Source organism: Ruditapes philippinarum, unplaced genomic scaffold, assembly GCF_026571515.1.
Source record: "Ruditapes philippinarum isolate M1 unplaced genomic scaffold, ASM2657151v2 ctg6367_1_1_1_1, whole genome shotgun sequence".
Lineage (NCBI taxonomy): Eukaryota > Metazoa > Mollusca > Bivalvia > Venerida > Veneridae > Ruditapes > Ruditapes philippinarum.
This window is the reverse complement of record NW_026865133.1, coordinates 27130-48602: the sequence shown is the minus strand read 5'-3', so window position 1 is coordinate 48602 and position 21473 is coordinate 27130. Positions and strand designations below refer to the sequence as shown.

At 33.7% G+C, this 21473-nt stretch overlaps 1 protein-coding gene across 1 annotated transcript; it reads right to left on the bottom strand.

Moving 5' to 3' along the window:
* Positions 1–3991: 3991 nt before the first annotated feature.
* Positions 3992–20873, bottom strand: LOC132727959 (glutathione hydrolase 1 proenzyme-like). The gene is made up of 11 exons (XM_060713562.1): positions 20493–20873; positions 19518–19643; positions 18971–19071; positions 18091–18283; positions 14620–14783; positions 12492–12641; positions 10665–10819; positions 9109–9281; positions 8036–8276; positions 5687–5800; positions 3992–4963 (listed from the first exon to the last, which is right to left on the bottom strand). Exons 1-11 carry the CDS (start codon positions 20762–20764, stop codon positions 4823–4825), a joined length of 1830 nt encoding a protein of 609 aa, XP_060569545.1. The 5' UTR covers positions 20765–20873; the 3' UTR covers positions 3992–4822.
* Positions 20874–21473: the final 600 nt, after the last annotated feature.

Genomic DNA, 21473 nt, shown 5'->3' with positions numbered 1-21473 from the left:
GGTTTTCTCACCCACGTTACACTATCTCCACAACATGAAGTACACTGTACAGAACAGTTAATACATACGTTTTTATAGTAACTTCTTCGGTGAAAGGTTAATGAAATTTGTCAAATTATATACTGGTATGTACTGAGAAAAAAAAATCGTGATTTATGAAAAATGTGGATTTATAAATAAACTATTATTGTGCGTATATAATAATAGTGGCTTGAAATGAGGACAACATACCAGGAAAGTTGAACCACCGAAGTCATCAACAGTTACAAAGGAACAGGAAAAAGCAGGAAATAAATGAAACCACGGGGAACGCTCAGTGACGTCATCTTAGAGGCAGACGTAATTATAGTAAAACGATAACGGATTGTTGTTCTTTCGTTATTGTTGTTTTTGAAATATAAATAACAATTCTTCATTATTTTCCTCCTCAGAATCAACACATCATACTGAGCTTCGACTTTTAGATGAAGAAGTAGATCTTCATAACTTTTGTTATGTATTTTTTTCTATTTTAGCGAAATCTCAATATAAAATATAATACCTTTTTATTATAATATTTAACCAATCAAAATGCTTCTGTACAAAATGCCTTCGTATGACTATATTTCAATACGTGCACGCACGTGCATATGGACGTCGAATATTAATGTACAATTCAGCCTTAAGATAAAGTACGAAAGTAACACATTAACAAGGAAACCAAACTTGATTGGACACTCTCTACCGGAACGTCGGAGGTTCTACTCAGGTGCCCATTTGTGCTTGAAATAATGTACAGAGGGGCACCCTGGGTTTCCTCTGCTAGTAAAGCTGGAAAGGCGCCATATGACCTATATAGTTTTGGTGCGACATGAAACCCAATTAAGAAAAATCTCTACATGCAACAATGAATGACTTGCCATGTATGTATTGCCGTTTTTACAAATGTTAATTGTTATATACCTTATGTTTGTATCATGTATGATGCACTGAGAGAAATAAAGAATTTGAAATTTGAAAAAAAATAAAAAAATATTACGTCCAGACTATTATGATGAATTGATATTAAAGAAACAGTGTTTAATGATTTATATAAATACATGTACCCGACAAAAATAGGCTTAGAGTATACGTTATTTAAATCGTATTCATTCGGATACGTGTCCATACATTTTATTTACATTATTGTATTGTACAGAGCATTGTTACTATTAACCTATTTTTAAATAACTGCACTAACGAACAGCCATTTCGAGCAATACCCGTAGTATTCCAAAAATATGAAAGTGAGTCCGACATAATTAATTTTTAGAGGTAAATCTTGGTTGTAAATAAATATTTGATTTTAAATCATATCATTTATAAACAAGAAAGTAACGTGCAAGTCGGGTATTAATATAAACACGGGTTTATATTACATTGTAATATAAATCCGTGATATAAAATGCTAGGCGTTCGTACGATAATTTGCCAGTTTAAGATAACGACAATCAAACCTTATCATAATTGCAAATAAAGGTGATACCACAATTTTAATTTAAAATAAAAGCGACGCGCCCACAGATACGCCTGAACAGGAAATACACGGAATAGTACGTTTCACAAGGCAGTTTATTTCCCTTGCACAAATTTCTTGATGTTTTAAAAAGGGTTGTATAAAAGTAGGAAATGTGTATTTGAAAAGCCTTGTTTGCAGAATAAAATCATAAAAGTCGAACTTCATTATTATCTATCATGATTATTAGACCTTTTTACGACCTTGTCCATTCCTATGTAAAATTTACCGGAAGTACTATTTTCTCGCGCATGCGCAATCTGCATAATTCTTGTAATTACATCTTTTTTTATAATTTGATATTCTGGAACCATGCTACAACCCCATCAGCTTAATAGGGGAAGAGTAAGGGGCGGGTGTTCGGTTAGCTCAATAGGTAGACCGTTGGACTGTGAATTGGGCGATCCGGGTTCACGTTCGTTGTGATTGATCATGAAATCCTTTCAACTGTCATTCGCATTGTACCTCTGCATTAGCATGTACAGAAGTTATCAGGTCCTTGCGAAAGTGAAGGCAATTAGTACTGGTAAACAGTTTGACAGCCTGTCCAGAAGCGATGCGTTAGCTGAACTGTGCTCTGGTTAATTTTATTGTGGCTTAATGCCTTGATCCGGAGTGAAAACTACCAACACCACCACGGGTTTCAAAACTAGTCTTTACCCTCTGATTCGCGAATGCACGTCCTGGGATAGGCAGATAAATTACTCTGGCGATTTTATTGACGAAAACGAGTCTGGGTTAAAGTTTCTACAAGAAGAAGTTGTTACTTACTTGCGGAAGAGACCCCGGTACAAAAATATAGATAGAATATCTGACTGAATAGATAAACCAATAGAATCTTCTGACGCTTCAGAATTTGGGTGTATTAAATATAAAATAGGTTGTCCCAAAAGAACAAAAGAAACTATATAAAAGACACTTTATGCCCATAAACCTTTTACCCCATGAGCATATTGTGAAAAATGGCCGTTTTCATTGAAAAGCCTCCTGTTACAAGTTCAAACTGCTATGAAACTATGAAAAATGCTTCAATACTGATGAAACTTGGCACAAATGTTGACTGGACCATAGCCTCTGTAACAGCATGCTCAATCGTAAATTTTCTGTTACCATGGCAACGGGGGGACGTCTCAAAATTGCGAAAAATCACTATTTTGCATTGTTTTTTTTTTTCCATCAAAACTGATTTCAAAGTGCTGCAACTTCTCAATGAATTAAGATAGAGTAAAAGGCTTTTCAGCGTCAGTTACTAGTTACCCTAGGATCGACCTGAGGCCATTTTTAGCCTGTCACATGTCCAAAATTTTCTTGGCGATGAGGGGGACTACCGCCCCCTTCAAACCCCCCAAACAGAAGGGGGCACATCCCCCTTCTGGCAACCCCTCATGTGCCACTTTGATAGGGGGGGGGGGGGGGCAGCGCGGAAAAAGTGGTCACTTTTTTAACAACATTTCTCAAATGAAAAACAGTGTTTGGGGCCTAAATAGGGCGTTTTTTCACTGTTAAAGTGGGGTGGGGGGGGGGGGCAAAAAACCGTCAAAACGGTCTATATAAGGGAAAAGGTTAAATACATAGTTTTGTTTTTCTGTAGAAAGGGCAAACATGTAATTTATAATGTGGCAATGATAATTATATTTAAAACATGTGAGATGCTTAACATTTGTAGGAAATAACGTTGAATGTGAAATAATTTACGATTCAAATTCTAAATTGTAAACAAAGTGATATTTCGACTTCAATATAAATTACTTATTAAGTGTACTAATTGTTAATATGCAAAAGAAGCCAAGATGGCTCACATATATGGTCAATGAGTTAGTAACGTTTTTGAAACTGTAATAAGCAACGAAAGTAAAAAAAAAAACGTTTGGAAAAAATAAATGCATTTAATAGCTTTAATGTTTTTGTGACTTAATGGGCTTTTAAAGCTTTTCAATACGGACATTTCGAAATAAAAGGGTCCTGAAAATCATTAAATTCGCTACAAATGTAGAATAACATGTACATACACACACTAATCTAGCTTAAACAAAGGTTTAAATACTTGTTTACAATTGACATGCTTTTTTCGAAGGTTTCCGGCTTTTAAGAAAACAAACAAGCAAACCTCGTAAATACATAAATTTTCGTATTTTATTTGCATAAAAGAATTAGACACATAGGAACACAACTGATGTAACACATGTTTAAGCTATTTTTTTTCATTTTATTATCACAAGATTAAACAAATATAAAGACTTGTTTTATGGCACTGTTAGGCTATGCAGTTTTGAAATCTTAATTTCATCTCATTGAACAAAGATGGAGTACTTTTCAAAATCTTTACACATGCCTGTTGCATTTTCATGTATCAATTTTTATGTTAAAAAAAAAAGCAAAAAAAACAACAAAAAACAAACAAAACAAAACTGAACGTGTTGTTATTATAAATTTATATAAATAATATATAATATATAAACCTTTACAGACACCTTATTTCTGCGTTTCGATTCTTGAAAATTGTCAAACATACATGTGTTTAATAATGTTTCAATAATACATTTAAAGTATGTTACATGTTAAATACTGAAGGAAATAGCGCCGAACATGCAGTTATGTGTCTTACAGGTACAAAAATGTAAAAAAGTAGTATTTTGACTTCCATACAAAATATTTATTCATTATAATTATACAAATTGTTGACAGGGCAAAATTGGGAGAAGACAGTTCATGTTTATGGAAAATTAGTATAGTTTTGGAAACTGTAACAAGGTACAAAAAGTTGGATCGATAGCATTTCTAAGGCATAATGGGCTTTAAATATAAAACACAGTGACGGACATTTAATTTTTTCCTTTAACTAACAATAATATCTAATCAAACATCATTCTTTGACAAATACGATGAAACCCAAATTCCTTTCAGATCAAGTAAACAGTACTTCAGAATTTCATACTTACATAATCATTAATATAATCATAAAATAACAACAATCAATAATCAGTCAAATAATTAATCAAATAATCAATAAAATAATCAGTCAAATAATTAATCAAAGAAACAATGAAAAAAACATTAGACAATCAAAGGGATATCTGTTGCATTTTATAGCTTTTAAAACAGCCCATAGCATAGAGGAACAGATAGTGCATCAACTCACTTAACATAAATTAATAATGTAGTAAATCATCACAAGTCACTTAATTTTAAATAGTTTCCAAAGGCCCGAAGTTTTTCTATAAATACACCTTGACCTTGTTCTCATGACTACTCAATGGCAAATTTTCTACATAGTCTCGTTTTGGTGTACTAAAATCCGTCCGGTTCCCCTCCTTTCCGGAAGTCACTATTCGCTATTACCTGGTTCCTAACTAAAACAGCTTGAACAATCGACAATGATGTATCAACAGTTATATTGTGACCAAAACTTTGCAAACCATCTTTCAAAATCTGAAGAAAAACAATTAAAAAGGAGCATTTCTGAGCAATGTTGAACAATTTCCAATTCAATAAGGCTGCCCCAAAACTAAAGCAATATATATCTTGACTCCTTTGGATTGTCTCCATTACATTACTATTATGCTATAGATTGACATAATTATTGAACCTGAACTATATGGTGCTGTAGCAAAGTTCAGCAAGATGTCTGCCCTCTCGACGCAGGGATCGTGAGTTAGAACCCTACCCGCGTCGCCATATTGTTTCCTAATATGACATCAGCACCGGACAAGTGGAAGGAGGTTGACTAAAAATGATTAAAACAGCCTTACATTATTGCGTTTAAACTAAACAAATTGGCACTTATCTTGGAGTTTTGCCTTCACCAGTAATGCCTTTTACATAGTTTTCAAAACATTTCATTTCAGTAATTACATACATCAACAAAATGCGAAGTTTATATTTTAAGGCAAACAATGATAACATTTAGTTACTTTGTCGGGTCTCAAACCAGTAACAAGTGCACGGTATTTACTGGGTAAGAAGACTCAAGACGTTCGTGTTTAAACTATTTGTGGCCCATGCGGGCCCCTGAATATAACCACTAACCTTCCGTTAGCTCGTTGGCTGAATTATTCACATGAAATAATCAGAAGTCACAACATTTTAACCAAAAGCGAGATGGGACACAAAATAAAGTTAAATATAATGTAGAGTAAACTATATAATATTCACCTGCGGAAACTCTTTCTGGACACCAAGTGTTGGTGGGAAAAGTTGATGGTGTAGTCGCGGATAATCTATAGCTTCCTTTAGACCCCAGTTAAACAATAGAGTTTCAATGGTGACCTACAAGAAGATAAATTTTGATGATTTGAGCCGCGCCATGACAAAACCAATATAGTGCGTTTACGACTATAATGGATCCAGGCCATCCGCGCAGTCTGATCAGGATCCATGCTGTTCGCTATCAGTTTCTCTACTTGTTATATGGTTTATAAGCGAACAGAATGGATCCTGATCAGAATGCGCGGATGCGTAGGCTGGTCTGGATCCATGCTGGTAGCAAACGCAATAAGTTGGTTTTGTCATGGCGCGGCTCATATATTAAATACATAGACAACTGAGCGTATCGTAATAATGTCTGAAAATAATTTTAGCATTCTTTGGTTTGCGAGTGTCGATTAAAACTAGTTTCTTTTCAAAACTCGTCAGTATTTGCTTTCACAACTTAGCTTGTCAGGATGTAAGTTTAAAAACTCCATTAATAAAAGTACTTGGCAATTCAATCAAAATTAAGCAGAAGAAGTCTTTTCATGCAATGTCTTCTATGATTTGCGGGAACATCTAAAAGAAAACGGGAAAGTTCAATCAGATATGTTTACTTCCAGCGGAAGTAACTTAATCCCGCTTGAAAATGATCGTTCACTAATCAGTTGTCTCCCTTATTTATCTTTTTCGTTGTATTTAAATCAAGATAATATAATTTTACGCCGTGTACTAAGGTCATTCAACATCTGTTAACCTCTGAAATGCGTTTGAATTAGCCACTCGGTCCTGCGGCGTTTTTTTTCTTTAAATATATCTATGCATCAAGTTGTTAAATTGCCATTATGACATACAATGATTGTTTAGATAACAAGTTTAATATCACGTTAACTACGTCCTTTTACTTGAAAATACACCAAAATCTTCATATAATGACTATTTTATTACATGTCTAAAATAAAATTCTTCATCGGGTAAAGTTGTCCGATTTTCAATTTGCAGCGCAAAAGGGACTGGCATAACTAGCAAACGGAAAAACACAGCAAATTGCAGATTTGTGAAATTGCAGTTGATTTTCCTGATTTCGCCATGTGTATCCTCTTTTAAATGTTCATTAGATGCGAAACAAAACGCTTTGTATTTTCATCATTGTTTTGGGTTGACAGAAATGATGTCGGAAGCTACCGTAACTTACAAAGAATGGTTATTTAACGTTATTTTTTATTGGTACACTAGTACCCTATATCTTAAAGGGACTCCACTGAGGTTTTTTGACATGACGAAACTGGAAATAATTTTTCGAGATTAATGCTCAGTTTGATGTAGGTCTAGATCAGTAACTTGTGTGCAAAATTTTAGATAATTCTCTTTTGCGGTTTATCCAGGATAATTATTAAAATTGTGAAAAATGACCCAAAATGGAAAAGCGTTTAAACGCTTTTAACTCAAATCGTATCAAAATAACACAAAAATACGCTTTTCAGTTAATTTTTGAGTGTATTTCTGAATTATTGTTTGCATGTCTTCCTGCATTATATACGTGACCAGCTGATCTGTGTAAAAAAAAATAATGATTTTAGATTTTAGATGTTTGAACCTCAGCGGAGTTCCTTTAAGTAATTAACGATTAGTTTCTAAATCTAGCGTCATGCATTATGACGTTAACCTACAATCGAAGCCAATGTCACTTTCTATTAGACTGTCTTGCGACCATCTCTCGAACAATCGCGAAAATGGGAACTTGCTAGTCGCATAATAATACTTTAGTTTTGTTAAGTCGATTCTCATTGATTGACGTCTTTCGGTTGATTTTATTTAAAATATGACTATTTTCTGAGTCCAAACAATCCTTACCGAATGAATATTGCACCCTATATGGCCTTGTTTTCCTTTTCTGACATCAAATTCATATTGTGCCCCATAAGCCTTATTTATAATTTTAGAGTTCAAAATATCTATCTCAAATACATATCATACTCCATCTAGCTAAGTCTTTATTTTCAGGGTCCAAAAATGCATTTAATTCCTTATTGGACTTGTCCTGTCATGTGTAAAATAGAGAGGTCTTTGCATATTGTTGAGTACAATACTGGTTTTATTGGATTCGTACACAGCTGCAATGCCTATATCAGATTCGGCTAGCGCCTCGTACTAAGACGGTTTGAAGAAGGTTTGATAGCTGTGTACCCGACCAATGGAATTCGGCATTGTACTAAACAATGCATAATACCCTCATCGTATAGTAATAGTAGAGTAACCATATTGTAAATGAAAATACAAAATTCAATTAAAAACTATTTAAAATCTAGAACACACCAGAGCGGTAGATGTTATAATCCTTGTTCCACCTGCAGCGCCAATAACCAGTTTTACATCTCCCCACCTATCTATTACTATACTCGGGCACATGGACGACAGAGGGCGCTTTCCCGGTAATATGAAATTCGCAGGCGATGCTGGAACACCGAAGAAATTGACGGTTCCTGGCGTTGAAAAATCATCCATTTCGTTGTTATATAAGATACCTGTCCTGGAACCAATTACCTTCGAGCCAAAACTGGTTATACATAAAAAGAAATAAGTATCTTTGACAAAAAGAAATAACTTAAAGTATCTTTGACATGTTTTTGTAGATGAGTCCAAGATAAGTGAATCCATATATTAGCAACCCTAATCAATACCTAAATCTTTTAAAAATAAATTTATTTGGTTAAAATTATTTTTATATCTTTCGTATCATCGACATTTTAAAAGGAACACAAAAATAGCGCGTGAATACTGAACTGGTCAGACATTCAAAATTAAGTTTTATTATTATCATCGGCAATATATATATATTTTTGAAATCTTATGATTAATCTTCTAGTATTTTAGTCTTCTAGTCTTTACAACAAAAATGATGTAAAAGAATCCAATCCTTTAATATATTGGTACATAAGAAAATCTTACTTTTGTATTCTTCAACAATTGCAGATATTATAATATTCAAACTTTTATCATGTAAAACAAAAATAATCACATCGCCGGATAAAAATATAATGTTTTGATGACCAACTGTTTGAATGTTAAATAAATAGAGTGAAATAAAATCCCTAAAGAAAGCCCAACGCGACAAAATTGAAAATGTTGCAAGCTCGGTTTGATTGAGCCTGTTCATGGACGTAAGTCACAGATAAACGGACAGACAATTGTGCAACTATGAACAAACGCTATACATTTCGCCGCTCCATTTCAGTACTTTGATATTGAAACCCTTCGAAATAGCAATGGTATTTCCAAATTCAAAGCAGAATATGTTAATTATGTTAGCATAGCAGACAAATTTTTAATAGATATATTTTCTTTTAAAGCAAAGGAAATGTTAACAGTTAAACACATAAACCACATACAACAGATTAACTGTACTCGTTATCGACACAGCATCGCCATTTGGACCTAGGACTGAAATATGTGACGTGCCCATGCTACCGCTTCCTGACACACCAAACAACTCACTATCGTAATACGACGGGTCGAATGTTTCCGTATCGCTAATTCTCGACCGAATTGCTTCGCCGTATCCCTAATCCGTCATTTTTTGAACAAGCTGGAAATATTTAGCAAAAGAAGAAACTTTAAATATATTATCCATACAAGAAATAGGATGATTTACATGGAGAGATCGATATTTACTCAGGCAAATAAATGACAAAAATATTAAAATGATTTAATGTACTCAAATCACGCTAAAATGACATTTTTTAAAGTCCCATCATGGATTTCTGTATAAATTCTATATATTTTGGGTTTGAAGCGTAAATATATCTAGATATATTGAACGAAATTTAGACGCCGACAAAATCACCGAGTAGTTTTAAAACAAGCCATGTGACTTGAACAAACCCTGGAATTTACAATAACAGATATCGTGAATATTGTATGATTGAAACAAGTCTAAGTCATTCATTTCACATGTTCTTTAACGTGTCCAGAGTTCACTGTGGCAACTATTGTGAAATCTTAACGCTCTAACCTGACCCACGTGGGTCAAGTTAGGAAACCACCATTTTATTCTTTATAAGGAGAAAAGTTTGTTTCTATGACTGCCTAGTGTGTTTTTTTCATGACATTTACAGAGTAATGAATGAAAAAGTCAAAACGAAGAAATGAAAATTTTGCCCGTGTCTCCCTTTCAATGAGGATCAAATTCAAATATAGATCTAGTGAAGCAAAACATTTTCTTTAAAAGTACAACTATAATCTAACGTTAAAGCATGCGGTATGAAGAGTATCAACTGTGGAAACAACCTGATCATAGATAATTTAGAAAACAAACAACACTTTTAATATACTACGAGTATTTCAATATAGTAATGTAATGCTTTAAATGAACAGGTTTGGTGAGTTATGAAAGGGTAACGACCTTACAACAACAAAAAATCCTAACAAACCCAAACAAACGGCTTTGCCGTATAAAGAAAAGAATAGCGCTAATGCATTTACGTCCGTGCATGAACATCCGTTAAAGTCCTAAGATAATTGAATCCATTGCCCTACTGGCTCGGGGTTTATATTTGTCATCGTACTTCTGCAGAAATAAATGCATCAAAAAAGTACATACGTTTAAAGAATACAGGAGAACAAAAAACAGCAACATTGAAACATAATGTTTAAAGGATCTATAGCGTAAGAGTCTAGTAATTTGTAAAAAGGCAATGATTGTGTAACACGTACATGGCTACAATACCCGATAACGCATATTAAGTAGATTCGTGTCAGTACAAGCTGTTACAGGAAAAAACACAATGATGCAAATTTCACCGACTTGCACGTCATTTTAAAACGCCACCCATTTTGTCGTGCAAAGGGCTAAAAGTATTTCATAGGCATTTCAATTAAAATTTTTAAAGTCTTGTTGCAATTACTTGAAAACAATATAAAAAAATACGATGCAGATGAAGTGTACCTCGTCAACTTCGTCGATGAATTCCGTCGATCCTATATCATTATCCCCAAGTCTCGATCTTAAAGAGAAGGCATGCTTGAACGCTTCAACAATTCGATGCCACGTTAGTTCAGCTGCATCAGCGTTAAGTACACTTGATGGGCCAAAATGAAATCCTGTTGCAAACATTTAAATGTTTTAATAAATATATACTCAACAGAATAGTATGGCTACATTCTATAATTTAGAGTCCTAGCATTTCTTTTGTTAATCATGGAACCATCTCAATTGTAAAATATTGCTCTAAAATCAAAGAATACTGTTCAGGTTTTCCTTTTCTACAGAGCCGAGAATGTTGCCAAATTGGCTTGAATAACCCTGTGCCTAAAGGACAATACTTAAACTATTACAGTAAATTGTCCACACTCGCATTTTATTCCTAAATATAAAAATAGTAAAAATTAGAATTTGAAAACATCCATGTAGATGTGCTCATATGGCGATGATCGTGGAATTCAAATGGGATTTTTCCGTGCAATTTAATGAAAAGCTGTAAATGGGAATCAGAGCTGACAGTATCTGTGTAAGAATGACAACATTTCAGAATGAGAATTTAAAACACAGGCAGTATATTAAAATATGATAAACAAGATAAACAAGGAAAGGCTGCGTTTAATGAACGCAGGAACGCAGCCCCCACCCGACCCAGCAACAAGAGCCAGCGGCAAGGAGCCCAGGAGGACCCCAAACAAAAACAGGACATGACACAAGGCAGAGCACAGGCAGGCAAACCACTACATAAGAATAAATAATTAGTAACTGATAAAGAACTAAAAGAAAACAAAGAAATAATTTAATATTAGGCCCATAAAATCAAAAGGCACAGGGGAAAGGGACATGAGACCCAGGGAAGGGGGGAAAATTGCGATTCAAAATTTCATGAAAACAACAATGTCATGTTGAAAGATCTTCAAATATTGAAAATACAATAACCCTGTCTCTGTCACACAGCAAGAACAACATACTGTGACACTGTAAAATTAAGAAAATTATGAGAACATTTCAAGTCAATGAAAGTAAAGTAAACAGGAAATATCTTTTAAAAAGATATTCGGCATTAGTTCAGTATATCGTTCATGCCCCAAAGGTTAAGCAGGTTTTTAAAGAAAATTATGAACTGACTTATTAACGATGTCAGTGTATCAGATGAAATACACTGTAAAGTTACTTTAATATAATATGTTCATATTCTTAAAGCTGAAATATAAATATTACTCTTACTGATATATCAATTGTGGACAAAAACGTAAATTACTTCAGCAATTATCCATTTCTTTCATTTAACTGTTGTTCATATGCCGGAATAAACTTCTTTTAATATAAAAAGGCTTTATTAGGGTTAAAAATCTGGAAACACAGTGATACGTAGGGAGCATTAATAACAACAAAATTACATGAAAATTGCTAACCCTAGCACCGGCTTGAGCGGTACTCAATTCTCAACACTTAATAGTGCTGGCATCAATGATCCCGAAGGACCTGGAAAATATAATAACTCTGAAGTGAAGTAGGGGCAACTTTTTACAGCTGCCACACAGCACTTCACACCTGCTGAAGTACAAAAATCTAGAAACAAAGTGATCTGTCCGAAGCATAAGACCGCAAAAAGTCTGTTGGCACACATTTCGCCATAATTTTGCAAACTTTCAACATCAGACAAAATAGACCAAAAGAAAACACTTTTTAAAAAAAACTACTTTAACGAAAACACTTCATATGTAGTATGCTGAAAGCTAAATAGATTGAATCTTATATATATTTTGATGTTAAAAAACTTTATAATAATACCTTTTAAGATGTTTAATATATACTGATACACAACGCCACCTGACGGTAAAGGTGGGGAGTACATCGTGTGCGAATTGTCCAGCTTAAACGAAACAGCTGGTTTTATAAGCGCTGTGTATTGGGCAAGATCATCCCTTGTAATTATTCCACCTGAAATAAAAGACAGAACAGGGTCACATTTCATTTTTTTCCCAAAAGAAATGTAATTGTCTTTTGACTTTGTTATATTGATTGCATTTTTACACATTGTCTTTTCTCAGTACCTTTCACATGTTCATGATGGTGTTTTATGTGCAGTTAATACTTTTATTATAAGGGGATGGCTTACAATCACTAATATTATTCCGTGGATCGCAGCATTTTGTTATGCGTCCTGCTAAATCTAATTTAATACTAAACTAATATGAAATATGAAACATGAAGCATTCGATCTCCTACATATATAGATAAATTACAAAAATATCTATAATTCATCCAGTACCTTTTGGGTGTTAAAGTTAAAAAATATTTTCCGAGAGTCCTATATTTGTACTAAACCATAAGTTTGTTGAGTTTTTATAGACCATTTGATCTCTATAAAAACCAACATTTCGCTTATATCTCTCAATCTGTTTATTTTATGGTAAGAAAGTTTATTCTCTATTGCAAATTTATTTTTAAACCTTTTGTGAGGTTTGTTTTCAGTAATTCTTTTCAAGTCTGTCAAATTCCTTGAAGTTTTTGATAAAATACCGGTGGGAAAGTTGGAACAGCAGTAAACATAAACATAATGTAAAAATAGTAAAGTAAATTGTAACAGCACGTGTCATTTTACTAATTTTACACACCGGGGACAGTTTTGTGTATATTGTGTTGATCAATTTGAAATTTCTAATTTAGTGTCAAAAGCAAATTAAATAGTTTTAACATTGTTGTTATTAAAAGAGGAGTTCTTGATATGAATTAAGAAATGTAAATGTATTTATTCCTTTAACTTGAAAACTTACTTCCAAGAAAATCTGATATGTGTGATACCAAGTATCAATTATGGAAGACACACCCCTTTTAAAAGTTGTATGTCATAATTCAACAGAACAAGCCGGATCCAGTGTTTGAAGTTGATGAACTTTCAAATGCCCAATGTTACAATATTGTAAGCCTCCCACCGTATCATTGTGTTCTTAACCACATTGAATTAGTATGGGGCGTTTTAAAAACGGGGCTTCACATGAAACAAAATTTTCAAAGAAAATAATCTCACAGATTTATTAATAGCTGAATTGGCAAAAATAGACAAAACAGTTTGGTAAAACACATGTACACACGTTAAGGAAACTGTGGAAGTAAAAGTTAACGGAATAAAATAAAGCACGTTGACAAGCAGAATTGTAACAAATCTTGTTGACAGTAATGATGACAATTTCGAAATTAGTGAATTTGACGAAAATGGTAATTTCATTGTACATTTTGACAATGAAAAATAATTTTAAATTTATCACCATTACTCGTTAACAATGATTGGCGGGATTATTACTAAACTTACCACTCCTATTATGTCTTGTCAAATGTTCATTAAATTTAATAGACAAGCTTATTAAAATAAAGCTAAAAAATCTTAAAGATCGCTTCATAATCATGGATTTGTGAAATAATAAGATATACTAAGTATAAAATTAAATACTTTTATTAAGTTTCAAGATATAAAGCAATACCTTAGTTTTATAGAGATGGGATTAAATACTCTGTATGTACTTGCTTGTGGTTAAAACGTAAAAAATATTGATTAATTTGTCAATAACTTAAACGCCTCTAAGCGAAGAATATCATAGCCAGACACGAACAAAAAATCTTACCAGTATGCTTAAATATTCTGGGAAAAGATCAACGAGGGACATGTAAACATCCATAAATAACTGCACACCCAGTTACATTGTGTTTGTTCGTGATAAAAGACGGAGCATTCAACATCGCTCATGACCCTAGCAGTATTCAAATCTCAAAGCTAAAAGTTTTGGAACCAATTATCTCCGAAGGACAAGAAAACCTAATCACATTTTACAGCTGCCACAATAACAAATAGTTGACAATTGCAGACTTTGTTGTATATGGTATGTCCATAAAAATGCTTAGCTTAATAAGCGAATCATACCTGCGTCAGCTATTTCAGCAAGTATAGAGTCGGTAAGACTTCTTCCATAAAAAGCATTTGGTCCTTCTTCTGCTATAACCTCTAATGTGTTTGCAAGTCGTGGACGGAACATTGTGTCACCCTCTTGATATATCTCTCCAGTATCTGGATTCGTTAGGAAATCTCTGAAAACATTCATATCCGTATCATAACTATTTAATCGTTTTATGAGAACGTTTGGTATAATACATTGTGTCATAATGCTTGGTAAACATAGTGAGTATGTATTGCAAAATTTCAATGCGGCATCACCTCACTTGTTGGACCTTACTACATACTTATTGTATTGAATGACATAGAAGTCACATGTCATGCTCCGTTTTCATTGTAAAATAAGCACATCTGTATGCTTAAACCGACGTTTTTGGACATGGATAGTAAATTATATCAATTTCTGCCCATAAACAGGTCCATGTTTGGCGTTATGGGCGCTATTCAATGCTTCAATTTGTTCAATAAATGTATGTATATATTTCGAAAAATGTCTAAAGATTTATAACGTATCGTCAAACTTTCTTGAAGAATTTTTTAGTAAATCAAAATAAATAATAAAATACAAAACATTATAGTGAAACTTGAAACTTGAAACTTTTTATTTACTTAAACGCCTATTTTTACAAAACATTCATATTCAATGGCGTTGTACAGCAATAAGAATGATAATAAAATACTTCTAATAAAATACTATTAAGAAATGGTTACAGTGTTATGAGCAGATATTAAGAAATTATTGAATGATTTTAAATGAAAATGAGTAAAATGGTATCAATTCAAGTTAAGAACATATCATGCATCAAGAATAATAAAAAATTGATAAAAGATTACTAATATCACATTGAAAAATCACTTTTAGAATATACTACATATCACAGCTATGAATTTTAAAATTTCAAACGTCATTTGCGCTTTTTCACTTTTGAATTAAAACAAGTTGAAATAGTCCCTGAACATGTGGGTCTTAAGATTTCTCTTGAATGCTTCTATAGTGTTACTGTTTCTGATTTCTGTCGGTAATTGATTATACAGTTTAGGTCCAATGTAACTAAAGCTACGGTCTGCGAAAGATTTTCTCTTATTGAAAGGAACATTGTAACAATTGTCAACACATTCTGATGATCTGAGAACTCGTTTTGCAGATTTGCTTTCTAAAAGTTCAGTAAGATAATCTGGTGCGTTTCCCTTCGAACAATTGAACATGTAAGTTAAGATTTTAAAACTTATTCTTGCCTTTACTGGCAGCCAGTGAAGATCGAACAAAGCTTGCTTAGAGCTATCATATTTACTTCTTAAAAGAACTAACTTTGCGCACATATTTTGAATCCTTTGCATCTTTTGTAAATCACAGTTTGCGATACCGTATAAGATGGAGTTACAGTAGTCTAAGTGAGACATTACTAAAGATAACACAAGAGTCTCTGTCGCTTCCTTTGTGAGGTATTGTCTTATGTTTTTGATCCGCATAAAATTTATCATGGCAGTTCTACATTTCCGCTTTACGTGTTCTTTGAAGTTCAAATTTTCGTCGAGGAAAGCACCAAGATATCGAATGCAGTTTTCTTTGTTGATGGTATCGTTTACAATTTTGATAGATTTAGTTTCACATTTGGTAAGTTGTTGCTTACTCCCAAACATAATGAATTCGGTTTTTGAGGTGTTCATTTTCAACTTATTAGAATTCATCCAGTTGTTCGTTGTTTCGCCAGCGTTTTCTAAATCACTTATTGTATTCTTTTCACTGTTTTGTATATTTGGAGAAAACGATTTGTCCATAGTATGGTCGTCTGCGAAGCCACGAAGTGTGACCGTCGGCGGAATGTCATCGAAGAGTGTGCCTGCATAGGCGAGATACAACCAGGGCCCGAGACAGGATCCTTGAGGAACAGAACACTCCAGTGCACGTGACGTCGAATATGCCGAGTTTACATTAACCCGACAACTGCGTGGGTGAAGGTAGGAGTCAACCCAGCTTAATGCGGTAGAGGTAAGTCCGTATTGCTTGTTGAGCACGTCGATCAAAATGCTGTGGTCGACCGTGTCAAACGCGGCGCTCAGGTCAATGGCGATTAAAGCAGTCACTTCCTGTTTTTCCATTGCGCCGAGAAGGTCGTTCACAAGACGCAGAAGCGCAGACTCACAGGAATGATTTTTTCTATAAGCACTTTGATTTGTGGGTAGAAGTTTATGTTTTTCAGCATGTGAATTTAACACTAATAGGGCTGCTTTTTCAATAACTTTTGAAAGAAACGGAAGATTACTGACTGGGCGATAATTCGAATAGATCAGATCAAGTCCAACTTTTTTAAGCAATGGTCGAACTACAGCCTGTTTCCATTTCTCAGGAAAGATGCCTTGACTGAGCGATAGGTTCACTAATTTAGTTATCAACGGAAGTAATTCAGTCAAAAACATTTTCAAGACGACAGTTGGTAGTACGTCGAGTTCACACGATTTCGATTGCATATTGTTTATGATTTTCTTCACATCATCTTCGGAAAGTTCGTCGAATTTTGGTAGATTTTCCACATTTTTGACCGAAGGTTCGTAGTTCGGGTAAGTTTTCAAAGATTCTCTGATTTTAGAAATTTTGTTCATAAAATGGTCCGCAAACGAATCCGCAATAGCATTGTCACTCTCGCCGCTCGGCATAGGATTTTGTACTTTACTTCCAGTAATTTCTGTCACAAATTTATATAATTTCTTTGAATCGCCTTTAAACTCCGAAACTTTTTCGCTGAATGTTTGCTTTTTCACTTTTTTAATTTCCATAAAGTATTTATTCCGGGCATTTTGAAATGAATGATAGTCCTCGGGTTTTTTGTATCGTTTCCATGTTTTTTCTGCTTTCCGAAATGATTGTTTCTTTTCAAGAATTGAATCACTGAACCATGGCTTTGGAGCACGAGTAATACGAGTTTTCTCTGTGACTGGGGCATGTTTGTCCAAAATAACTTGAATTTCATTCTCAAAATCACATACATATTCGTTTATGTCTATTTGTTCAATTTCTAGACTTTTCAGATCTTCTGAGAAAGCGTCTTTATCAATATTTTTATAGTTCCTAAACGAGACTGTTTCACTTTTGATATTTTTCCTTTTTTATTTCAGTCACAATTTTGACAACACAATGATCTGATAAAAATGGACCCTGTTCACATGATTTTATTTTAACCCCATTTTCTTGTTCAGTTATTACAAGGTCTAGTACGTTGCCCCCAATGTGTGTACTGAAGTCGACATGCTGATGAAGCCCAAGCGAAAATAAACAGTTTTTGAATTCTGATGTTGCGTGTGTACCGTCGTTTAAATGTAAGTTGAAATCGCCCATTAACATCAGGTTAGAGTTTTGCGGTATTACATCTTCCAAAAATTCACAAAATTCTGACACAAAGTTAGTGAAGTCTAAGGAAAAGACTTTCTATATTTATGGTATACCTGAATGATTGAAACTGTTCGAGAAATCTTTCTGTATTAGTAATAGCACGACGGAGCGCTTTTCCTACAGATATGCCTTTTCTACATAAGTTTATAGTTGGTAAGAATAACTGCTTCCAGGGCAGCCGACCTCCTATTTTCCACGCTTCATAAAAACCTTGGATTTCTCCAGGGACAGCAATAGCTTTGCCTCCTTTCATGTGATGAAGAAATAAAGAGTTATAATCTTTACATAAAGAAAAACATACCTACCCTGCAACATTGTCTTCTTTCCGATGATTTGCCGACTTTAAATGTTTCCAATTTTTAATAGAATTATTATATATACTACTTATTGTATTGAATTTCGATAAAACCGTTTGGTACAAAATCGATTTGATCGATCGTTCTTTCATATGACAACATTCTAACACAGAAATGTGAGAGCTAAGTTCGATAATGATGGATATACGTATCTCCCGCAAACAGCCTGAAAGGAAACAACTTATGCACCGAAGTGAAACGAGGGAAGAGAATATTGAAACCTTGATATCAATTAAGATATGAAAAGAAAAATATCAGCAAGGAAGGGCGGCATTCAACAAACACATCACCCCGACACAGGACTACCGTCAAAGAGCCCAGCAGGACACCAAACAGGACAGAGCACACGGGCAAAAAAAGGTCAGACGGGATTTTATTATTATTATTATTAACAACGCTGTAGGGTTTTATCGATCTATGAAAGGCTGCAAACATGTAATTTCCATACCTTTAAAATTTTCCCCAATCTTGCTGACATGTTCTAAGCTTCTAATGCAAACTTAATAGCTAATTTTATTTACCAACTAATAATTAATAAGAACTGTTTGAGTACTAATTGTTTTTTTTTGTAACTTACCTAACTGTGATGACGTGTTTTTGTCCTCGGTAAACATGTCCTCGGTTGAAGCTAAGGGCGCCCTTTCTCTTCCGATAACCGAATAGACATAGCCATTTGCTCTGGTTCAAGAAGACAGAACTATATTTTTATGAAATAACTCCAAGTCAAAATTTCTAAGCTCACATTGCTTTGGGTTCAAATCCCGCCAAGGACTTTATGTTCTTTATATAACTAGCTTAAGGAATACCGATGTTTCTACTCTTTGGTGTCAGCTTGCGTTGAAATGATGCAAAGAAGGGCACTTGAGGTCTTTATCCATCAGTAAAACTTGAAAGTCGACATATGACCTTTAAAGTCTTGATGCGATGCAAAACCAACAACAATTATGCAATGGCAAACATTTTTAAAAAGTCAAGGTACAAACTAAGTCTTAAAAGTTTCATTACATAATTTGATATTTATTGCTGAGTGTTGCTTTACATGTGTTGATATCATCTACATTTTTATGACTATTATGAAATTCCTAACATGTGAATGTACAATGAATGTCACTTGTAGAATGTACCTGTTATAATATGTGAGGAAATGCCCACCACCGATTCCGCAGCTTTGAGGGTTAACGACACCAGAACACAACGTGGCGGCAATGGCAGCGTCAATGGCACTTCCGCCCTGGCGTCTCATTATGTCCCTAATGGTAATTATAACTCTACTTATGTTCGAAATTTGATATATGTTGCAAATGAATAGAATTGTCAAGCCGGCTCAATGTTTATCTTAATGTCTTTTAAGGCAATCTTTCATTTAACTTAGATATTGATGCAGTAGGAAAATGGATGCAACAATAGAAAGAAACAACATGCCTAAACTTATATTGCTTGAATTCTTTTACACATTTCAGAAAGTTTGATTAATTAAAAAATGTTGGAAAACAGCGAGTTTAATTTGCATTTTTAACGTTCTTCTCGATTTGCGATCAACACGTACTAACTCAACTAACGAGCTTTCTTAAAAACAGTCGTAAAAATGATATATCTGAAAAAAATACACGAGTACCAAAATATTTCACGATTGGAATTGATTTCTTTTATCTACTGATTTTGAATATCGAATCTAAAGTTACTAATAAAGATGATACTTGACTTTGTTACATACAGCAAATTGTGAAAAGGTGATAAACTACAAAAGACAAAAGCTTGCATTAATAAATAAAACTTGCACTATGGGATATCTAAACAAACAAAACTTTCTAATGTCCCCATACAAAGACTTAAGCAAAAAATTTAATCGTAGATACTTGAATCAGTGAACCGAAAATACCAGACAAATACTATAGACTGCTTTTGAGTCCTTTGTCGGTGGTCATATAGATAAGTATCAATTCCAAAAACTCCCGACTTGGTCTGCTAACTTTGTCAATGTGTATCTAATATTATGAAGTGTACAACTTCTCTCACTAATTAACAAAAACACAAACATAAAAGCATTAAACTTTCTGAAACTCCTTTCAATGTTAAAATATATTATTATGTCAACTTACGTGCCTATTTTAGAGCATTCAAATGAATCGGTTGCCACAGCAGCGTGTCTGTAACGTCCTTCTACAGACTCTGAAGGGTTATTGAATAACTCGGGATCTTGTAGTGGAAAAGGAAAGCTGTACTCGCCACCATAGGCAAAATTATCATAGTATGGAATAGAGTGTCTATTCATATTTATATAAGCGTTTACTCCAATGCTTTGGTTTACGTTAATTTTATTAAAGACTAATAAAAGAAATGTTAAACAAAGACACACATGTTTTAAATCCATCTCAACTGAAATATTTTATAGTGATTAAGAAAAAGATCATTTAAATGGTATGCTCTGTTTCCAGATAGATCTATCGAGTCAACATGCAGTGATTTTTTTTTATTTTAGTAATCAGACATACTAGTTTGTTAACCAATAGCATCAGGCCTATAAGGGATATTAAAGAAATGATTCGATCAGAAATGTGTCCATATTACGTGTTAATTAACCAAATTTATGACTTAATTGCCTGCTAAATTGCTTGTAAAGTACTTTTTGCTTATATCTATAAAGGCATATAATAATTTGAATCACTTCCGTGTTTTTCATTTGATCAGTTTCACCGCATATATGAGAGGTAAAAGATCAAAGCACTTCTAATCGGAAATTGGTTTGTGGTTCAGCAAAAAAGTAGTCCTGAATCTATTGATAAATTACAGCTTGAAAAAGTCTAAATTATATGCATACATACATGACATAGGTGCAAACTTTCATGAAGAGATTACATACATTTATAGTATTTGTTCAGCATATGCAGCTTTTAATATTGTCTAACAACCAATGCAACTTTTCAGAATTTGATTTGCTTTCTAGACATATTTTAGGAATATCTTGCTGTTAGATTTAACTCGTTCTTTGTAATATAATTTAAAAAAGAAATGGACACACAATTGCTCACATTACATTTCTCAATGTATATTTATAGGTGTATGATTTCTGTAAAGACTAC